Raw genomic sequence first — 17,915 nt, 5'->3', positions numbered from 1 at the left:
TTTGGTACCAAAGACAGTACTTTTAACGGTAAACACCAAATGCAGTCGGCACTGCCAAGTACCACGTCACGTTGAATCAATCTGTGCTAAATGTTGGTACCTGAGAGCGCATCTGGATGAGAAAATATGAGCTGCAGTCTAGCCGCACCACAAAGAGAGAACTTACACTTTCCAAATCTGGATTTGGAAAATTCTCCCTGCAATATTTGTGAAGCAAAATGGAAAGCTGTTCGGGGCGGCTCTTCTCATATCTGCTTTCTCCAGAACACGGCTTCATTCTCTGACGATGTTATGCCCGTCTGACAGAGTGACAGGCTCAGGGGTAAGGGAGGGGTTTTATTTCCATGTGGTGTGTAAAACATTCTAAATAAAATAACAAAATGTTCTTAATAACTTTTAAATTAAGTGGTTGTTTTTTTTTACAACTGGCTATTACTTTTTGATAATACAGAGAGAGTAAGGTACCGTACCAAATTCTGGGGACCAGTATGAAATGTGAACGTTACCCAGCCCTAATCCACCAGATATCACCAGGACAAGATAAGGCAAATCGTATTATGTATTCGCAAGTTTAATAGCATACATTAAGACAGTGGTTCTCAACTGGTGGGTCGCGACCCACTTTTGGGTCGCGGACCCGTTTCGAGTGGGTCGCAGATGTGAGTTTTGGGGGGAAAACTTTTATTTTGAAGGCCCGATTTTCTAACGCTGTGCATGCAGTAAGCATTGGACTGGAAGTACCGGAGACCATAAACGGTTTTGAAAACTTCTGTCACGTAGTGATCATCTTCTCAATAAAACATCTTTGCTGATGTTTTTTCGAGTCTTCTGGCCAATCAGAATCAAGATGGTTGCCAGAAGTCCCCACTTTGCGGTAGAACTACTCTTTATACATCCATGGGTACAACTTCAGATAAAAATGAACACATAATTAAATATGACCCCCGGTTTGATGATTGACAGGTCACAGAACAATGGGAGCTATCTACCCTTACCCACAATTTAAAGTAAGTCACACAGACTCTCTCCTCTTTGCTCTTCTCTCTGTGAGGAGCAGCAAGTTCAGCTGTCAGAACTAAGTGAAAAACAAACAATGGCATCAAATATTATTGATATGTCGGGTAGTCATAGATTTATTTATTTTCTTCTTAGAGTGTACCAGAATGAGTAGTTTATATGTTAGTATTTCTAAAAATCTCCTGGGGGAGAATCCCCACAGACCCCCTTCTGGGGTTGGGTTTTCAGCATGTGTGCCTTTTTATGTTAGTTCAGCTTTGATTCCATCATCTCATTAAACCTTATTTAAAAGCATACTTTAGTTCTGTGAAGGGATATAAGGGATATATGCACTGTACTTCACTTTAATTAATATTATATGCTGAAAAGCGTATATATATATTACAGCACGATTTTTTGTTGAATAGATTTGAGTGGTTCAAAATTTCGGGTTGCGATTTATTGACAAAAGAAAAAGTGGGTCCCGAGGCCTGACCAGTTGAGAACCACTGCTTTAGAGGGCTGAGGGGGAGCTGTAGCTGATTACAGCTGACCCTGGGGGGGCAGTAGAAAACAATCCTGAACAAAATCTGAAGACCAGGGAAAGAATTACAAGAATTCCCATTTCGCACTGGTTTCGTAACGAGGTTGTTCGTAGAGCTTCAACATGCAAAAAGAAGAAACGAGAGCAAGAGACCAAAAACAGAGAGTAGGCCAATTTTTGTAAACAGCATTTAAACTCAAACAAGCTGTTCATCAGCCGATCAAAAGTTTAAGACGATCGCCCAAAAAAAACAGAACTTAAAGTGTCATAAAAGAACTCAGTAGTGAGTAGCCCCACCGTTGTTGCTGATAACTTCAAAAATGTGTTTAGGCATGCTTGTTGCAAGTGTTTCCAGGAGACTGGTGGGAGCGTTTGCCAATATGACACCCATATAACACCCATTTTAGACATTGGCACAGCCTGTCCCTAGGATACAGAAACCATTTAAGGGTTAAGCACTTGATAGAGTTGAGCTCCTACTACGGATGATGGCATACTTTAATGAACTTAACAAATAAAAACAGGTTAAGTTTTAATAAAAATGTTTTTACAGGGTAAACAGACGACAGGTGCCGTGAATGTATGCATTTGATGTATTTGTGAAATGAATGCGTGAGTGTAAGATCACCTCCACACAGTTGTCACAGACGGAGCAGTGGGAGCAGCGTGGCGGCCTGTAGAAGCGGCAGGTTGAACACCACTTCATCCTGACCTGGATCCCTCTGATCTCCACAGTCTTGTAGAGGGGGGCACGGAAATCGTCCTCCTTGTCCTCGTCCTCCTCGGCTGCAGGGACGGGAAAAGAACACGTCACTAACACAACCCTACGATTAAAAAGGCTTTAACAGGGATGCGTAGATGAGCAAGAAAGATAAACACTCTGCAAATGAAGCCAGGATCAACACCACACACATACAGTACATTAAACTGTCCGTGCTCTCACCTCTCGGGAAGATGCCAGGGTCCATGAATGTGGCCATACAGAAGTTAGCCAAAACAAACAGGAAGACGACTCCATTGTAGATTGGCACAGCCACAGAGAACCGCTCTGAGAGCCACGGACACCTGAAACACATAATAAGGTTACATTTGAAAGTGAGGCTGTGTTTCCAGAATGACAAGCTGCGCTGACACTTGTTTTACGGACTAATAGTTATTAACGGCTGCAATGCTAGTGTCCTTTTCAGCTTGACAGTGTGTGTCATCATAGCAAAATGTGCTCTTGGAGACTCCTACTATAGCAGGAAGTACCTCAGCGGAGGTTTCAGAACTTTGTCAGGTGTTTATAATTCTGCCATTCTGTGTCGGGAGAGTTTGTCAAAGCGATTGCTCAACTGATGTGCAAGATACAGATACACAACTTTACAAGTGTTTTTCAGACTGTATTGTTCATTTACCTCAAAATAAATGATACGCTGATTTACAGACATATTTCTCCCAATGTAAGTCAATGGGAAAAAGTACTTTTGTCAGTCACGTGTCTGACAAAAAAGTTGAAGTACCAATGTTTGGTACTATAAAAATGTGGTCAATGCCCGGCGTACTTTCTGGGTCATTGGTGTGAAGTTTAGATCAAGATAAATGGTCACGGTCTAAAATAGACGTGGTCCGAGCACGTTTCAAGTGGGGAAGGGTTCATTGACAGAGTGATCCCACGCCGGAGGGTCCCTAGGGTTTTTTGTTATTCCCTCACTTTTCAGATTACTATTAATTTACTAGTGAGACTGCAGAGAGGGACTGGATCACGGGCTTTTGTCAGAGTGACAGATGTTGGCCTATTTTCTCCTCGCTAATCTAAAGCTGAAGGGCCACACACACACAGATTAGATTTTCTCAAATATGCACTCAAACACACACAGACAGACGGGCACAAAAGCACACTTACTCACAATCTGACTTTCTCACATTTGAACCACATGCACACTGAAACACACGCAACCATGCACACTTTTTTGTGTTTTTTTGTTATTCTCATTCAATCCCCAAACTCCTAAACTACAGCTATATCCCCTACCTCCTACTCTTTGTTGACAGGCTGTATCTGACCCACTCAGGAGACTTTAACTCTCACCCTGGTTATAATATAATGTTCTGCTGCTCAGCTAGTTATAAATCTCTTCTGTTGGCTAGTTAAAAAGATATCCTAGAGCAGACGTGTCAAACTCAAGGCCCGCGGGCCAAATGTGGCCCGCCACGTCATTTTATGTGGCCCGCGAGAGCTCGCAAAGAATATAAACAGTTTATTATACGGTTACATGCCGTTTAAGCACGTTGCCCATAAACTGCATGTCCCAAAATGCATTTCGTTTTGTGACGTGCGCACTGAAGCGACTTCCTATCAGCAGCGGCACTCTTGAGGCGGTGAGTGACCAGTGTGTGACTGTGAGTGACACAGAGTTGAAGGAACATAATTTACAGCGGCACAGAGACACCAAACACGGAGCAAAGTCTGCTTCAGCAACCGAGACAAGCAACTCCAGTCCCAGAACAAACAGACAGAATGACCCGCTCTTTAAGAATCAGTCGGTGTTGCTGCGGCTCAGAGACACACATGGATTTATTATGTTTTAGAAAAACTCGCGTTACGGTTATTTCCGGTTTCTGGTTGATTACAATATATGAGGTCTTGGCTTGCAGAGTATGAACGTCTTTTTGCTATATTCAGACGATAAATACTTGTGTAAAGTTTGTAAAGGAAGGAGGAAAACTTCCGCGATCCCTGTCCCCTCTCACTCTGTTCCTCCTCAACACGCCGCCGCCCCCCCCCCCCCCCACTCACTGCTTACTGAAATAGTGAGTGACAGGTGATAGTAACACAGCAGGATCTGGGACAGGGGGTTCTCAAAGTCTTGGCTTTCAGACTATTCAAATATTATTGCTGAATTCAAATGAAATATAGCCTACTTAAATAATGCTTGATATACAAAAGAAAAATACTTTATTATTCACAAAAAATAGATTTCACAAACATTGTATCTCTTTTTGATAAGATATGATGAGGCTAACTAAATTTCATAAATTCATGGGATTTATGTAACAGTAAGAGAGTGAAATGTTAGTCTGAGCCCACATACAGTATTTTTGTGTCTACGTGCACAATACATTAATGCACAACCATGTGCTTTCAGACGTAGTTATTGCCAAAACCAATAATACTCCAATGCAGAGGCAATATTGTTATACAGTATAAAACATTATTTTGATATTTATATATGTATATTTATATAGTGTTAAAATTACAACCGGCCCTTTGAGGGCAACCATAATGCTGATGTGGCCCGCGATGAAATTGAGTTTGACACCCCTGTCCTAGAGGTTCAGGAGTAGCCATGAAGTGCACTTTCCCTGGTTCAAATCTGGCCAGGAACACTTGGGGACGTTTCACTTCTCCATTTCTCCTCATTCCCTGTAGCCAATGTATTGATGCAGGTAAAACATGCTCCTCTTAAAAAACTATTAATGTTATCTAACTATCCGTTTGTTCTTCCAACACAGCTGGATTTGATCTTGGATGACAATATTATATTGTATCAAAGGTCAAACCATGATCAGCATGATTGTTTGGTTGGTTTGATTTTTTTCTACTAAAGGTGTATTTTATGAAAGGAGTACAGGTTTCAATCCAAGGGTATAGAAATGCAACATTGCATACATTATAGTGTTTTAGTGGCAAATACATCAACCTGTCTTGGTTTAAAATACTATGTTTCCTGGTGCCATTAGTCTGATAGTTAAGTACAGTTGTTCTTCTTTTAGTATCCAACACTGGACAAATTAAACCAACCTATTCATGTATTGAGGTTTAATCTTTAATGAACACATTGAAAAGAGATTAATATATTAACACATATTCAAGATTTCTCAATGACCTATATCACAATTGAAGTTAAACTTCAAAAGTGATCCAGCTGAACAAGCCCGATGGGTCACTATTTAATGTCAATTTAGTATAATACAATATAATATGTCGTTTGGGTTTTACAACTTGTTCCGCTGCATATCCACCAGACATGGAGCAAAATAAGCACTTTGTGTGGGTGTTTGTTTTTGTCTACAGGATCAACATAAATCCAATATATTCTACCAATGCTGATAAATGTTACAGTGGGTTTTATCGTATGTATTTATGGCTTTTTCAATTTAAGGTTCCAAAAACATGATTCAGAGCCAATTTCAGGTAGAGAATCCGTGCCGGAGTTCGCTTTACAAGGTTCTCACTTCTATTCACTAGCAGGCTACGTAAACAGATCACAACACACAGAGACTTAAGGTTCATCCCAATTGATTATCTCGCCTCCTCCTTTCCCTCACGTCTCTTCCTTGCGTCTTAGCTCCGCCCCTGTAAGACGAGAGTGTAAGACGCGAGGACAGAGGAGTCCTCAGGTATGAGTTGGGATGTCCTCGTTCACTACAGCGTCACCATAAACAACGCCCTTTACTTCTGGTGCGCGCAGTTTGATCACCCGTCACTGGACTTCACTCCACATAAATCCCTTCAAACCTGGGATTTAATTTCACATTTAAATAATTTCGTCCATCTCTTCCATCCCTCTTTTATTATAGATTTCAATATATTATTTTCGGTCCTGTATTTGTTTTTCCAGGTATAAAATGTAATTTAAAGTGGACCTATTATGCTATATTGGAAACATATATTACAAAACATGTCTGTGAAGTTTTTTGCTTAAAATACCAAACAGATCACCCATTGTAGCCATGCCTCATACTGCTCATACCCCTCTTTTGCAGCCCTGTTACGGGCCGTCTCCACGGCAGCGTTAAAAAAATCTTGAAACGCTTCTGCCCATTCACTTTGAATGGGGTGACGTCACTTTTTTTCGCTTTCGCCGAAATGCATTGTGGGCAGGCGAGCGGAGATTCTCAGGATTTTCAAGATCCAAAGTTGAACAATGTTCAACTTTTGAAGCTGAGGAGGAAGCGGCAGCCAATCAAATCCCGTGTACGCAAATCTGGCAGTTCAAGCTCTAGCCAATCAAACTGCGTGTATGCTGGGAGAGCCAGACCGCAGGTCATTTCCTCATATTCCAAAAAATGGAGGAGAAATTAGCGGTAGCGAATCAATCACCCGGTGCTTTATGACCAGACCTACCGGGATATAAACCGGAGGAGCCAGGCATGGAGGGAGGTGGCAGAGACAGTGGTATGTTTTCTGACGCTGCGTGAGTTCCCCGACACACAGAGGACACATATTTATGTATAAAAGACATCAAAAAGTGCATTTTGCATGATAGGTCCCCTTTAAGTTATAATTATAATCATAACAATAATTGATGGATTAATTAATATCATTATGATATTTGAGCTTGTTTCAGATGAACTTTTGTATTGGATGTTATTTAATTTCTCCTACATAGAGAGACACAAATCACTAAAAGATTAGTTAGGTATGCTACCCGTATTTTTTATATATCCTTAATGTTTGACGTTCTGTGGGTTTTATCCACACATGCATCAAAAACCAAAAGTAAGAACTGCAAGTTATTATTTTATAATCAAAACATTATTATGGAATTTGTAAGTATATTTCACACACTTTAATGTTTTTATAGAGTAGGATCTCCTCATTCGTTTAAGAGATTTATATATTTTACTATTATTGAAGCACTTAAAACATTTAATGACTGATCCTCCTTAAACAGTCAGAACAGCGAGCAGGCGGCTGGGGGCGGAGCTTTGATGCACGATTCCCAGAGTCAGATCTAGAGAAGAGACATGCCTAGAAGAGCAGAGCAGGAGACGGACGAGAGAGAGAGATGAGCAGAGAGTAGAGAGAGACGAGAGAGAGAGAGGAGGAGAGAGAGAGAGAGAGAGGAGAGAGAGCGAGAGGAGACGAGAGACGATAGAGAGAGAGACGTAGATGCAAGAGAAGACGAGAGAAGAGAGATAGAGAGCGAGAGAGAGAAGACGAGAGAGCAGAAGAGAGAGAGCGCAGAGAGCAGAGCAGAGAGAGAGAAGATCGAGAGCGATCTATCTATCGAGAGAGATGAGCTCGCAGAGAGCGGACGACGTCGCTAGGACGATGACTCTCTATCTCTATCTCTCTTCTCTTCTCTCTCTCTATCCTCTCTCTCTATCTCTACAGATCTCTCTCTCTCTCTCTGTGTCTCTCTCTCTCTCTCTTCTCCTCTCTCTCTCTCTCTCTCTCTCTCCTCTCTTATCTCTCTACTCTTCTCTCTCGCTCTCTCGCTCTCCTCAGCTCCAGCTCTCTCGCTCTCGCTCTCTCTCTCTCGCTCTCTCTCTCTCCGCCTCTCGCCTCTCGGCTCCTCTCTATCCTCTCCTCGCTCTCTCTCTCGACTCTCTCTACTCTCTCGCTCTCTCTCTTCCGCTCTCTCTCTACGCTCTCTCTTCTCTCGCTCTCTCTCTCTCGCTCTTCTCTCTCTCGCTCTCTTTCTCTCTGCGCTCTCTCTCAGCCGATTGCGACGTCCTTTCAACATTGGCGTCGTCTTTGATCGATTTCCGGTTCAAGTCACAGAGGAGAGAGGAGTCGAGGAGGGACATTGGGAGGAACCTTTAGTTCAGGGCGACTCTCACATCACTCTGTACCATCAGGGCATTCAATCCTCTGTTCTTTGGGAAGGTATTTGATTTTTCAAGTTTGGTATTGCGACACTGCATTTATGTCAAACCTTTTTGAAAATGTTGTTTATACAATAATAATAGAGATACCTTAAAAAACATAGACAAATTGATTTGATCAATAAAAAAAGATAACGACACAAATGTTGCAAATGGTATTACAATTCAAGAGGATATTGCAATTAAGTCACATGACCTATTTCACTCGCTGTACGGAATTCCTGCATTATACAATTGCAATTGACATCTCTTTCTCAATGTAAGTCAATGGGAACAATTATTTTTGGGCCCAGTAACGCCACGGACTGACACGGAAGTTGTAGTACGGCTGTTTGGCCTCAACGAAAATGTGCTTCCACGTCTGGTGCACTTCCTGGGGGTAAAGTAACCTAAACATGCTGACACAGATCACCTGAGGCACCAAGCGCTACATCTCAACCTGGGCATGGTGACAAACCAAGCCGTAGCCAGAGCCGACGTTGCTCGTGTGCTCTGATAAAACCACTGGGGGGTTCAAACCTAACAGCTGAGCAGAAGCCTCCGGGGGGGGGGGCACCGCCAGAGCATCAAAACACCAAACGTGTAGGTGTATTGTTTTTCCAACCCAGTGGAGATTTAATCATGCCCACTTCCACATTCACATAGCTTTTGTCGACTTTCTCATGGATGTACGAAGAGAACGTCCCTATGTTAACAATGCTGAAGTAATAGAACATAAAACAAATAAAAACGATATAGGCTGTTTATCAGAACACAAAGACTAGTTTGTTTGAACGTTTATTATTCTTAAAACTATGTTGAATTAATATTAAAATATTAATTAACATTTACTCAGCGATGCATATTCAAAAAGCGCTATTTTCAACAATTGACTTTGAAAATGATGCTCTATGAATCGTCTGTAGCTGTCAAATTCATATTTAGTGGGAGGAAAACGCTGTGTGTGGCGCTCTGACGCTGCATCGATGCTTTCCTCAAGTGGGTTTGGTTATATCTCAACTGGGTTGAAAAAACGACAGACGCTGCCGGGACATGTACAAACAACGAGGCCCTGCTCTCTATCATTACTTTTCTCATGCATTATTTGATGAAAGAGTCAGTTCACCTTTAAACGGCTTGTGTGTGAGACCATGCACTGTTGGCACTTACGTGAAGCAGAAGAAGAGCGTGGTGGAGCCAACCAGGAAGAAAGTGGCTGCAGACACCGGGACATAGCGGGAGGGTCTCAGGGGTCTGCTGGCCGGGATCACGGTGTGAGGGAGGGGGGACGAGGACGGACCCCGCCCTCCACTCTTACTGCCGATACCTGGCATCCCGTCCTTTATGTAGCAGGTTTTATCTTTCCAGCAACCGCTATGGTTAAGAATTTTTCACTCAGAGATAAATGTCTCTGTAACGAGTAGATTTGTAGGGGGTAGAGATGATGGATTGGCAAAAAAATAAAACTTAATAGGACAATAGAAAAGAAAAGGAGGGATAATTAAAGAGGGCTTCCTCTTTAACGTGGTCAATCGTGATCTACTGTGTGTGTGAGATTAAAAGAAGCTTACAAGTCACTATGAGCCTTGTTTTCCTGAAAGCCAGGAAACCGGTGAAAAAGCAGGATGAAAAAAGAAGCCACTAATTGTAGAGGAGGAGGGGTCCTCACAGCTCTGTTCTTCCAAACATGTCATTCAATTACAAACACAAGCGAATTGTATGTGATCATTCCTCTGGGTCTGTTTCCAATAGAGTAGTATCATTTTAAGAGAGGACATTGCTTGAGGTTTTGCAATGTGAATAAAGGCTCGATTAAAAACATGATGATGGTGCAATAAAAAAAAGAGGTTTGTTAACAAGATATTAAAACTCAATTGGTGCCAGTAAAAACTTGACAGAGAAACGTTACAGCTAAACGGATGAACTTGCACCTGATGTGAACTCCTCCAGCTTCATGTGATTGTTCTGTGAATGGAGTCTGGTGAGGTGCAAGAGATGGCAGAGGTAGGCATGTCTGAGTAGGAGAAAAGATGGAGCAAATAAGGCTGAAAGAAGGAAATAATGGAGAGGAAAGCTCAAAACTAAATAAGTTGTGAGTGTGTATGGCAATGTTGTAGCCAAGTCTGTGCTAGCAAAATGTCTGGAGATTCCCCTTCACTTAAATTAAAAGCCAGAAAATGTTGTTAAAAAAAAGCTGTTTCGGGAAGGAGATAATTTGCCTTCAGTCTAGGACTCGTATTAGAACCAGCAGTCTGTAAAGGGGCCAGTGGAGTAGCCTGGTTTTCCTGTGTCGGGGCATCCCTAAACCCCGCCGGTGGCTGATTCAAACCACCTCACCTGCCAGCAGCTCCGGGGATGGGATCGGAAGACAATAAGAAGACATTGGTGGTCTTTCCAAAACATCTGTAGGAACATCCATCAGTATCCATGGAAATGAACTTAATATACAGTGTGGATTTGGAGCGCTGGGAGTTATTTGCGAATAGATAATAGTTGTATCTAGTGTATCAGCCAGCAAACGCAAACCCCCCACTGGTCTCTTGGCTCCACTGTGTTAGAGTGTGACCGTGCCTGTTAGTTATCTAACAGTCAGCCTTCCAGCTACGGGCTCTGTTCCCTTCTTCTCCAGGGACGTGCAGGGCCTTCCCTCTGCTTCCTTTCCCAGCGGAGAGCACTGAGGCTCTGATAACACCCTTGCACAACAATCCCCTGGAGGATACACTCTCACCGGAACAACGTCCTGATGATGAACTCAATCACACAAAAACGCTGTGGCTTTTATGTATGGAAGAGGGAGAATCCTTTTTGTATCTTGAGGTTTTATGTATAATTTTCCAACATCAACCACAGGATCCAGTGCTGATCAGTGACCTCCTCGATTTGTATTCCTTTATATGTGGATAAAACACAGAGGTGGCAGTATTGAGTATCAACTCCAACCACACGTCTCTGCCAGTGAAGATAATCCAGTCTGGTGGTTGGTCAGGAGGCTGCACCTACAGAAGCAATGAGAGGAACACAAATTGGGTAAAGCTCAAATAATCATTGTGTTTATTTTGTATAATATTTTAAAAGGTACATTTATAGGTTTTTTCCGTTTTACTTGGACAGAGTGACTGTGATTCTTTTCACACAACCACTCTCCAAAACAATCATTCATAGCCAGTAGCTATCAGAGGTTGATTAAGACGACCCGGAGGAATAAACACTAGTAAGGATCACTGCTCTGGCATTTAAAAACGGCCTCATGGCACGCACAGCTCAGCAGAGCTACTACCTGCCTGCCTCCCTGTCATTGGTTCATCACAGGGCACGCACAGCTCAGCAGCTTCAACAGTAAAGGCTGTTAGCAGGTACAGAGACAAGCAGAGAGAGAAAGTCACACAGTTGTTCCCTTTATGGACTCCAGACTTTCACCCTTAAATCAATAAGCGAAGTAGTGCATCTTCTCAGGCCAGGCGTGACAGATGGACCCGTCCTACTTCTCCTTATCCATTACTGCGGCCCCATTCATCAGCATTAAGGATGTTTGAAGAGCGGAGATAACAAGAGCGATGCTCCCCATTATCTCATCTCATCATTCTGGCCTTTTTATATAGTCCAAATTACAGGAAGTTGGTCATAAAAGACAACATGTACCTCAGCCTGTCAGTCTAAACATCAAATATGTTATACATTAGGTAGTTTAACCTACAATGTGATCAAAAACCTGCTTTATAACAGTGCATTAACTGACCTCCTTGATGTTATTACTATTATCCACATACTGATCTTCTACTTGAAGTTTCGTTGTTTTAAAGGAGTTTAATGCAAGGTTGCTGTTTTTGTATTCCGTTAAAGAGGAATTATGTTGGTGAGCAATGGTGACTGTGACTCTTTTCACACAACCACGGTCCAAAACAATCATTCAATTGTTTTCTTTGTCTTCTTCTTGTCAACAAAAAAGCTAGATGTGCATAAGCTACGGGGCATGTGGAACGAGCATAAAGTCATACCCGATGCTACGGTATGCATCACTAATGTTGGGCTGCATTCGGGCGGTACCTGTGGACCATCTGCAGAAAAATCACGTTGTGGATGTTATGATCCACTTTTCAGTGAGGGTTCTATAAAATGGAATGTTTCCGATGAATGAGTCGGTAGCACATAAGCACAAGTTAACAACACCATTATGCCACAGACAGGTTTGTGCACAATGCATCCACACATTCTGAGATGACATGGGCTGATTGCACACATGCACACTGCCATGCAAACAAGCAGGAATACAAGATAGCATAGCGCTTCTTGTATGTTACCCAATATATCTATGCACTTGGCAGGCTGCCACATGTTCATGCATATAGACATGTAGACATTTCATGGCAGAAATCAACGTTTCTAACTCTGTCAAATGAACCAGGTACGTCCAAGTGGCATGATGCCAAATCCTGGACTGTGCAAAAAGGATATGCTACATCTGCTTTATAGCGTTACAGAAACCTATCATTGTATCTTCAATAAATTAAAAAGGTAAGTTGCACACTGCAGAGTTCCAATGTTATTATACAGTTATAATGTATTGAACCTATGGTGACATTTAGAGCACAATTGCTTTTCACACACTAACCTTATTGAGTGCTCTCAATTTTCTAAAATGTATTTTGTAGAGGAATTCTTAACATGCACAGCTGCATTTCATCAAGCTCATTAAGCATTGAGTTAGTTATGCCTTTAATCACCTATGAATCATTTACATGTGATCTGTTCAAAGCTGACCATCAGGCAGAACCACTATTCTACAATGCTGTTAATGCTATTACATCCCCAGACACCCTCTTACATCTAAAAGCATCCTCCAGCTTGACAGCACATGCACACAGAAATCCAGGGTGTGTGTGTGTGTGTGTGTGTGTGTGTGTGTGTGTGTGTGTGTGTGTGTGTGTGTGTGTGTGTGTGTGTGTGTGTGTGTGTGTGTGTGTGTGTGTGTGTGTGTGTGCGCGCTCCCCGCAGCAGGCTCGGCAGCACAGGAGGTTGGAGGTTGGAGCATTGGTAGATTAACCCAATCGGACAAATGATGCCAACATCCTTATCTCGAGACAATAAGTCTCCAATTTTAGATTGACGTATAAGGGACATTTTGCAGAGCTGGTTTGAGTGGAATCGCTCAGCTTGCTAACCTCTCAGATGCATGCAGAGGAGGCTCCATCGACACAGCTGAGCGGTGACACGCACTGACTGCTTCACACGGTTTGACAGCTCAGTGGACACCATAGAGCCCGGCCAAGACGTGCCATTCACTTTTAAAACGAAACAGCACGCCAAACTACATTGACAATTGTAATTGACAGATGTGTAGTGTGATAATGAGGATTAGCAAGTGATAATTTAACGAGACATTTTATAAAGCATTTCTTCGATATTGTGGGATAAAATCTAGAAATTGGCGTGGATGTATATAATCTTGCAGCGGCCCCTCGGTTTGATTGCCGATCTTCAAAACACCCAGGCAAATCTCACATCAATAATTTGGCATAGCGTTGTGTTCTTAGAAAGACATCCAACCCACACTGGAGAGTGGGTGATCTCGAAGCCGGGGTGGGGACACATATTGCGGATGATAATAACGTTACAGTCCTGGCATGAGAAGCACATTTAAGTTGCAATTATGCAGCTAAATGTTAACTGTAACGTGAGCTAGTTTATATTAGAAAGATAACTGTAACGTTAGCGAGGCCATTGTGATTAAAAGAGGGTGGAGATAACTGGGGTTAACGGTAACAAGCACGGGGATGGGAATGAAACACCAGGATACAGACGAGATGTATAACATAATACCTATATATTAGCTACAACACATTAAATACGATTCGTGGTTTAGGCCGTAAGTGTGAAAGGTAAGGCTAAGTATACTGTATTCGCTACCTGTACATGGAACATTAGCTATCCTTCAGCTAACACTGGTTAGCCCTGGCTAGCAGCAGGCTAACACTTCAACTCACCTGTGAGGGCTTCACAGCTGTTCTGGGTCCAGGCACGGTGAATGGGATGTGTCAGTCATGGCGGTGTTAGTTCCTCCTGGGATTAAAATAAATTGAGACAGCTTCTTAACGTTACATCCATAACATCGGTACGACTCCTTCAGCGGTGCCAGCCAGCTGTACCGCAACGAGTCTAGCTGTGCGCGCTAAATAAGCTTTCCCAGCGTCAAGCTAATACCTTAAATGTGTGGCTACCTCGCACTATGCCTAATGTTATTTAATACACAGCTAGCTCTGCGGTAACAACTGTGAGCTAGCGTTAGGGCTGCAAGCTGCCTGGTTCCTTAACTTCTTTAAAATAGCTAGCATCTGTCTGCAGGCCACTCCACCAACACGGAAGTTGTTCCTAAACAATTGTGTTCTTCTCATATATCCATAATATTGGTGGCCAAGAGATTCCCAGAGGCCGACATATTTGTCAGAAAGGTTACTACAAAACTCTAATGCCAGGGTCCAACGACAGAATTGTCCCAATAAAAACATCACTGATTGGACGAATGTGGTGTCAATCAAGCTGAAATTGTTTTCTATTGCTTCTCCAGCCACGCCCGCCCCTCCTTTACAGTAAACGTCATGATTGCACTTAATCGTGATTAAATTAATTCACCAGCACAGCAACACCCGGCAAAGGCTTGTTGACTGAATGCAATAGATAATAATGCCATGGTAATATGTTATTGTTTCTAAGCATGGTTGCCTCATAAACTGTCTCTGACATGAGGTTTTAATCCTCTCCTGTGGTGGCACACTGACACACTAACGTATGCTTGTGTGTGTGTGTGCGTGTGTGTGTGTGTGTGTGTGGGTGCGTGCGTGCGTGCGTGCGTGAGTCCATATGGGTCTGGCCACAGCAACACAAAGGGGAGATTAAACTGACAGCAGGGGCTACCAAGCTTCTTATTAACACACACACATACACACACACACAATTTCCAAAACAACTACAGTAGTGCAAAGTCTGAATCCGGGTCACTGACCTGACCTGTAACCATACTGAAAACATATTTTAGTACCACACTGATTGTAACTACCTCCTGTTTTTTCTTTACTTTTTATTATCATCTATAGTTGTTAGTGGCATTAAAAAAAACAGCATCAAAATGTTGAGTAATTACAACTTATTTGGTAAGAAAAGGCAACTGTTGTGGGTTCCATCCCAGCCCGTGCTGTCAACATGTCGATGTATCCTTGGTCCAGATACTTAACATGGTGAATGGTGAATGTGTATTAATGTTAGCTTCCCAGAGCAAGTGGAACTGCTCTGTATGAATGAGGTGTGAACGCGTGAATGACTCGTATGTAAAGCGCTTCGAGGGGTCGTACAGACCTGATAAAGAGCTGTACAGTCCATTTACCAATAGGCCTACAACCGGCATACTCAGTTATAGCTCACCAATAGATTTTAGCTCTGATAGCCAAACTACAGAGCTACAAACACTCAAAACTAAACAAGCCCACTGTACTGGCCGGTTAAGAGTAATGAGGAGTCAGCAGTCAATGATGGTATAAAGTGGTATTAAAACTTGTGAATCCCCTGCATGAATGAACACAAAGGGATAAACACAAAAAATATAAGGCTGATGGGTTGTGCAGTGTGCAAGATTATATGGACTGAGACCTCGCACACACACACACATACACACACACACACACACACACACACAAACACGCATGCACGCACGCAAACACACACACACACACACACACACACACACACACACACACACGCACGCAAACACACACACACACACACACACACAACATCATACATAATGTCCCGGCTGGATAAGTAATAACAAATCTGGAATCCTACCAGGAAGTCATATAGGAGATTGGATTGGGCCTGCCTGGAATATGTGTGTGTGTGTGTGCGTGTGTGTGTGCGTGTGTGTGTGTGTGTGTGTGTGGTGTGTGTGTGTGTGTGTGTGTGTGTGTGTGTGTGTGTGTGTGTGTGTGTGTGTGTGTGTGTGTGTGTGTGTGTGTGTGTGCACGAGATGAAGCCCTTTGGCAGTTGGCATGTTGGCCATAAAGCTCTTAAACTAAAGGGGCCTTCGTAGCATTGAAATAAAAAACAATGGCTGATTATTATGTCATTTAATCCAACGGTTTTTTATTCCACTTTTTTTTTTAAACAATGATGTATTCAAACTAAAGATATATGTATAAAAAGTTTCTTCAGGTTGAATATTATTTTTGATATAATTGAGTTATTCTTTTGAATAAATTAATTATTTTCACATTTCACTTTCATTAGTATTTTGATATTTCAGTTTCAGATTTTATGCTTTCAGATTCAGAACTTTTTTTTTCTCACTTTCAAATCATATGTTTTTGTTTTCAGACTTTTGGCCCTAATGTTGAGTGGGGGGGCCTTAACTGAGAGGGGCTTGGAATCATCATTGACGGCAAAATATGTAGACCGAGGCCCTTACTCAGTCATGTTGAATTACAAAACTGAATCAATATTATATTCAATCTGAAAACAACTTTTCATACACTTGTTTTTTGTTTGAATACATCATTTTATTTGACAAAATTCAGGATCAAAACTTGAACTTTCAGATTAACTTTATTTGTCAAAGAATCTAAACTTTTGGCCGGATTTGTTGACATATATCTGCCCTTCGGCAAAATTAGTGATGACAAACTACTACTATTTTCCACAGGACACCTTTGCTATGCCTGTGGGAATGTGTTAGCAAATTATTAACAAATGGGTTTATCACTGGACGCCATAATATTAGCACTGTATCGATCTTGAACACATTATGCAGGGATTTAGTTTTGCCCTGAAGAAGTTGCTTCATTTAGGAAAGACATTTTAGGGACAACAAAGCTGTTACTTTTAACAAGAGCCTCTGTGACCATATTCTCTCCTGAAATACACACCATCCTCTCGCTGCCTCCCCCCAAGCTGAAAACTGGACCGTACTCCTGAGTGAGCTGCTTCACAGTTTCCAGGTGGAAGAATATGTGGACTCCAGTCTCTGATATTGTCAGGATTAATATAAAACGGACCAAACGTCTCAAAAAGTGCTTACAAAGTAATGGTAAATATATTTTAACAGACCGTCTGCAACATCTGAGGTGGTCTCAGGTTATTTGGCTGCAGGTCATATTAGGCTATGGGAACAAAGGCATGGCAGTAATCTTATGTAACACTGTTTGCCTCTGAGGTGAAAAACAAGCTGGAGCTTGAACTTGTCAGCTGGTCGTCTGAAGGCATGTGCATGGACAAAGTATGGTTGAACATTTTTTTTTAAGGCACATTATTTACCGATACAGTAATGCAAGTGTACTGTATGTAAAAGTTGTATTAAGCAGAACTCTATTTACAGTATTAAAATACAGTTACATCTGACCTAGTATCAGAGGGTGGGGCAATACAATGGGTCAGTTATTATCAGTAATAAAGATAGGAGTGACATGTCAACTCCACATCATGATTTTACTTACAGTGTGGGGAGCCTTAGCAACATAATGCTTTTCCAAGCCCCTTACCATCACTTTGCATCATAATAACGCAATTAATACTTTTTAAATATATATTATAAAATATTTCTTTAGTTGTATACATTTACACAACTTGCCCTACCTTTTTTCTTGCCGTAACATTTAAGTAAATTCTTAGACATTACTAATGCATAAGGAGTACTTTAAGAGCAGAGGGGGAAGAAGTACTCAGATCTTGTACTTAAGTAAAGGTAGAAGTACCAGAGTGAATACTGTGTTGTAAGTAAAAGTCCTGCAATTCAAATGTGTCTCAAGTAAAAGTAATA

At 41.9% G+C, this 17,915-nt stretch overlaps 1 protein-coding gene across 1 annotated transcript in view; it reads right to left on the bottom strand.

The window, feature by feature from the left end:
- The window catches only part of zdhhc5a (zinc finger DHHC-type palmitoyltransferase 5a), a 31,087-nt gene extending 16,460 nt beyond the window's left edge, over positions 1–14,627 (bottom strand). The window contains 4 exon segments of the mRNA XM_034128473.1: positions 2,169–2,326; positions 2,484–2,605; positions 9,287–11,112; positions 14,098–14,627. Coding sequence (XP_033984364.1) covers positions 2,169–2,326; positions 2,484–2,605; positions 9,287–9,450 — 444 coding nt within the window. The 5' untranslated portion in view covers positions 9,451–11,112; positions 14,098–14,627.
- Between the last annotated feature and the right edge of the window lie 3,288 nt (positions 14,628–17,915).

Source organism: Trematomus bernacchii, unplaced genomic scaffold (assembly GCF_902827165.1).
Source record: "Trematomus bernacchii unplaced genomic scaffold, fTreBer1.1, whole genome shotgun sequence".
Classification (NCBI taxonomy): Eukaryota; Metazoa; Chordata; class Actinopteri; order Perciformes; family Nototheniidae; genus Trematomus; species Trematomus bernacchii.
Note: the sequence above shows the minus strand (reverse complement) of the source record. Positions and strands in the feature narration are given on the sequence as shown.